General features: G+C 32.7%; 2 protein-coding genes across 2 annotated transcripts; one reads left to right on the plus strand and one right to left on the minus strand.

Annotated features, from left to right (window-relative positions):
• Positions 1 to 788: 788 nt before the first annotated feature.
• On the minus strand, positions 789 to 2,539 carry LOC107189376 (protein C3orf33). The gene is made up of 6 exons (XM_015577894.1): positions 2,467 to 2,539; positions 1,758 to 1,891; positions 1,600 to 1,659; positions 1,322 to 1,523; positions 1,156 to 1,265; positions 789 to 1,086 (listed from the first exon to the last, which is right to left on the minus strand). The coding sequence occupies exons 2-6, from the start codon at positions 1,830 to 1,832 to the stop codon at positions 829 to 831; spliced, it is 705 nt and encodes a 234-aa protein (XP_015433380.1). The 5' UTR covers positions 1,833 to 1,891; positions 2,467 to 2,539; the 3' UTR covers positions 789 to 828.
• Positions 2,540 to 2,776: 237 nt separating this feature from the next.
• LOC107189375 lies at positions 2,777 to 4,856 on the plus strand. Its single transcript, XM_015577893.1, has 3 exons — positions 2,777 to 2,844; positions 2,929 to 3,152; positions 3,998 to 4,856. The coding sequence occupies exons 1-3, from the start codon at positions 2,809 to 2,811 to the stop codon at positions 4,776 to 4,778; spliced, it is 1,041 nt and encodes a 346-aa protein (XP_015433379.1). The 5' UTR covers positions 2,777 to 2,808; the 3' UTR covers positions 4,779 to 4,856.
• The last annotated feature ends 122 nt before the right edge of the window (positions 4,857 to 4,978 follow it).

Here is a 4,978-nt window from a genome sequence, read left to right on the forward strand (position 1 = left end):
TTCCAGAAATTAGAGAGATATTGCGTAATATAATAAGATTAAATACTAAAATGATTGTTCTATATAAATAAGGTAATTTATATTAGATCAAACCTGTTTGTGACGTTTCAACCATTCCCTTATGATTAAAATTGTTTAATGTATCTAGAAAAATAATATGATATCTTCCATTAAATACTTCATTTTCTATTTTTATATACGATCTATTTTTCTATTCGCGGCACGTTAATCATATCTATATAGAAACATGTGTTGTTCGTGCAAGCAAAAGGAACAGTCAAAGTACATAGTTTCGAATTAATGAAAAATTCAATCCGTACTACAGTAATGTCGCGATAAGTGCAACGTACTCGGGTCCGCTTCGGAGCGTTCATGGTAAAGTGGTTTCGGGTTTTCAGCCCCTCATAAATTTGTCTTTTATCCGAAGCCGAGTCTCTGCTTATTTTCTGTGGACCCCTTCCCCCTAGGGTGGGAACAACGCCGTTGCTCGTGTCACATTCATCGAGGAATCGCTGTAGTTAATCATTTTTCTTGGGATAAATGACACACATGCAAATTAATTTTCTGTACAATGATAAGAAACAATGTTCTTAATTTTATATGAAAGTTGGTAAAAGGTTGTATAAATGGTATAATAATAAAATCTTTTTTTTAAATATTGACTTTTAATTTTTATAAACAGTCAAAATCCGTAGAAGCTTTAAAAATATGCATTAAACAATTCTGTATTTTGTTACTAAGTACTAAGCATTTAATTTACATTACAAAAGTATATACTAGCTCTTCATTATAGGTATAGTTAAATTTAAACAACTACTGGGAGTTCCTTCAAATATTAAGTCGCTGTACTATAAACGTTGGCAGTATGTTTTTCATTTTTTTATGCAAATTCTGTTGGATTTTCCACGGAAGTGTAGGACGTTTAGCAAAATGCCAATATCCGTTTCGTTTGCATTCGGCCCATCTTTGTGCTTTCAGTAAACGTTTCTGATAATGTAAGACTTCCGGATCTTTTAACTTTAACGAATCTTTTGTTACTGTGGCAAAACCAAGTTTTACTAATTCCTGCCCAATTTTGATTTGTTCCTATAGAAAAAATAATGTAAACCACCCGATGAAAAATACATGACTTTTTAGTCTTACTAATTACTTTACCTGATTCTCTTGCGATGCAGTAACTATACAGCTTAAGTATTCTTTTGTGGACATCAGAGGTATGAAAGTTATGCTTTTTCCATTAACAATTGTTTGTAACCAGCTGATACCTAAAACCAGACATCAATTAATGAAATATATACGTGTGTATTTATCTAACATTTACCATTAGCTGTAACATTAACACCAGCTATTTTAACAGGTAAGTATTTTGAATTATTCAATCGAGGTAGTGGTATCATTGGCTTGTGGTTGACCATCAGAAGTGCACCATAATTTGGTTCTATGCGCATCACTGTACCTTGTAATGGAAGTTTTTTATGCAAAAAATGAGATGGTATACTTGTTGGGTTTCTAAATTTAGAAAACTAAAGAAACAGTAATAAGGTATGTGACAAGAAGATGATTAAGTTAAATATATTTACTGAAGGATGTAATACTTACAGGCCTAATTCGGTAAAGTGCAACAACTAAACTAATACTGGCAATCCCATAACTGAGAATCTAAAATTGAACATATGTATAAATAGAATTTATATACAATGTAGTACATATTTAATAGTTTCAAACAGTTTCAAAGGAAGGTGTAGGTTAGGACGTACCTTCACCGTTTCGGCATGAGTTTCATTGATAATTATAAATCTTTCTATGATACTTGGTTTCTCCTCTGGCTCCATTATTAATTATTAATATACTAAGTTAACTACTAAAATAAAGAAGCAACGTACTTTTTCACCTGTAATCAGAGTGGATAAAAGTGATCTTACTGAATACATATTTAATATTATTATATATATGTACATATCCAGAGATTCGATCATCAATATTTTTATTTTGTACACGAATTCATAAAGTTATATGAAATGTATGAAAATGAATATAATTACATATTTAGTGTTAGATTATGCACAGGACGAAAATACTATATGTAAAAATATTTTCCTATTTTGAACGCGTATCATTAAATCGCATTTACGATCATTTATAAATATGTATGTACGTAAGTAACATATCAATATATATATATATATATATATATATATATATAACATATTGCATATAAGTAACAATGCAGAGCTATTTACATACACATTTTATTATTTCATTTAAGTTTAATAAGTGATATGAAAATACACTGTCGAGTGAATGACAATATGATAGGTACTTATACGTGCACGTTTCCAAAAATGAATCAGTAAAATGTTATAGGAAATGATAAAATTGTTTAAAGAAACTCGATATTGCAAATATTAGAAATATTGGATTATACGATGATGTTTAAAGATATTTTATTTAAAAAATGATAATTACGTTTCGAATTTTCAGATAAACATTATATAATTTATTTTCTCCTTGAGTTTCGTTTACCCACACTCTCCTCTTCTTCACATACAAAGCATACAAATGTGCGTCAGTGCACGCGCTGACACACCACTGTGACAACAGGACGACACACCGACACGACCAGTAAGCGAACGTGTCCGACCAGTGACAGCAAGAAGTGACAAGAGGATTAAAGGGATACTTTATACTTATATTTATAGAGGTCCTTTAACAGTTAACAAATGCGGACACCACACGCAACGTCATAGCATACGATAACTAATTTATGAGAGAATAATCGGAGGACATCACGTAAACGGTCACGTGAAAATGTTTCGCGATGGTCAATACTTGGAAGTAATAAAGGTATCATCATGATCAACAGCTGTCAACAGCTGTTTACAGGTGATCCTGCAACCTGCACAAGTAAAACAGAAGCTGTATTCGTAGGCTTCGGACAATTGTTTAGCTACGGCTGTTGTTACTGTCCAAGAGAAGACTATAAAGCTTAAAAAGAGAAAAGTCTCGACGAATAAGTGGCTTAATACCGAGGATTGGGCAGCGCTGTACAAAATTTTGGAGAAAGCGATTCTGCGGAACGTTCGTAAGGAAGGATTGTTTCAGGATTCGGAGAAATGCAGAGGCAAAAAGTCAACTCGGCAGCTGGAAATCACGTAAGCTGTATTAACTTTTCTCCTTCTTTCAGTGTGGACAGCATTTATCAGCATCCTAAATCATTACACCGAATTAAATTATACAAAAATCAATTTTGTAGCAAAATTGATGTTTCCGTAATATTGAAATCAAAATTAAAATTAAAATTAAAATTAAAATTAAAATTAAAATGAATTTTCAAGAAACATATGATCCGAGTCGTACCTATAACACGTATCATTATCTCTTCAGTATCTCATACGACGGTATGTAAACAAAATTTTAGATCGAAAAATCCACCTTTCTGAAACTTATGTTCGATTACATGGCAGAATAACGGTTATGTTAACATAAGAAATGAGTAATCAATGGAAGACGCAATTTTATCCAGAATACTAAATAGATGGTTGCTGGAAGGAGAGTAGCAGCTAAAGAGGTGGTGTCTAAATATAATTACTGTTCCAAGACAAAAACTGTAATGATTTGTACAGAAATGAAGTTTTTGGGCTGAAATTTTTTATGCATCATATTTACTAAATACATACGTATACGTGATATTGAGGAGAGAATTTTACAGTACGATAATATGTATTTCGGGTAAAATATGGGACAAATTAAGTCATTATTTAGTTATAATAATTTTAAACTCAACGAGATTGTACTATTATGAGATAAGATTGAAAAGAATATTGAAAACAAAATATTACGTAAAATCGAGTGACGGTTTCTGAAATATTTAAAAAAGAATCGATATCCATCATTACTTTTACAAACGATGGACTAGCAACAATCAGTGGACACCTTGTAGAGACACAAGTTCTGATTATCATTGGCATATTTACACAGATGTTTCTATAAATCATAGATATACGTTCGAGCCATCGGAAGGTGCAAAAAACGTTACATCACTACCTACGATCAGGGTAAATGTATCTCCGGCGAAGAAAAAGCCCGAGAAACTGGAAACACCGAAAGCATCGCTGGTGAAAGAAGATGTTCGCGATCGTACACTCGGGAAAACTCAAAGCTACACTTCCGATTCCACTCAGCGGAGAGATAACAGCGAGAATTTCGAAAAAACAGCGGGAAACGATGATACTTGTACAAAAGCGACGAACGATACTAAAAATGATAGAACTAAAAGGTGTTTACAGTTGGAGAGCTTGGAAAGTAACACGTTAGAAGAATACGTGCCAGATACACCGACGGTTAAAAAACTATGCACAGATTTGAAATATATACCAAGCAGGAAGAGTACGTTGGAACGAATCCAAGTGTCTTCGAATGAATACTCTCCTTTGATATTGGATAATAAAAGCACGACGGAAGTGGTTCGATACATTCCAAATTCCGTTGATTCGTCGAAAGTATCTTACGAAACGTACGTACCTAGCGGGACGACCGTTCTTAACCTTCCTGAAGAATACGTTCCTACCTCGAAGGGAGTTAAAGCTTCCGTTGAAGAATATCAACCTGACTTCACTAGTAAATCTATGAAATTCGATAACAGTTACGTGCCATCGAGCGTGCAATCGATCAATGAAAACAATCCGAACAAATCGGACAGGATGAAAAAGCAACAGGTACAAAAATCTTCGTCACGCCAAAAAGAAGTTTCAAAAAAACACGTGGACCTCTTTACCTAAAACGTACCTATTTTGATAATGAATATTAAATTGGACAGTTAGAATATACATATTATTCGTAATTAATAGAAAATATAAATATCCTTTAATTTTTCCTATAACATGGTGGAACACCATCAGACTGTACAATAAAGTATAATTTGAATAAAAAAAAAAAAAATGTATTTTCAGTAGAAAGTGTCTTTCGTATTGCTGTTTAA

This window comes from Dufourea novaeangliae, unplaced genomic scaffold (genome assembly GCF_001272555.1).
Source record: "Dufourea novaeangliae isolate 0120121106 unplaced genomic scaffold, ASM127255v1 scaffold142, whole genome shotgun sequence".
Classification (NCBI taxonomy): domain Eukaryota; kingdom Metazoa; phylum Arthropoda; class Insecta; order Hymenoptera; family Halictidae; genus Dufourea; species Dufourea novaeangliae.

Coding starts and splice junctions, on each gene's coding strand:
- LOC107189375 (XM_015577893.1), top strand. CDS start 2,809: ATGTTTCGCGATGGTCAATACTTGGAAGTAATAAAG. Junction 2,845..2,928: donor AATACTTGGAAGTAATAAAG/GTATCATCATGA, acceptor CTGTATTCGTAG/GCTTCGGACAATTGTTTAGC. Junction 3,153..3,997: donor ACTCGGCAGCTGGAAATCAC/GTAAGCTGTATT, acceptor TATAAATCATAG/ATATACGTTCGAGCCATCGG.
- LOC107189376 (XM_015577894.1), bottom strand. CDS start 1,832: ATGGAGCCAGAGGAGAAACCAAGTATCATAGAAAGATTTATAATTATC. Junction 1,660..1,757: donor CTCATGCCGAAACGGTGAAG/GTACGTCCTAAC, acceptor GTTCAATTTTAG/ATTCTCAGTTATGGGATTGC. Junction 1,524..1,599: donor CACTTTACCGAATTAGGCCT/GTAAGTATTACA, acceptor CTGTTTCTTTAG/TTTTCTAAATTTAGAAACCC.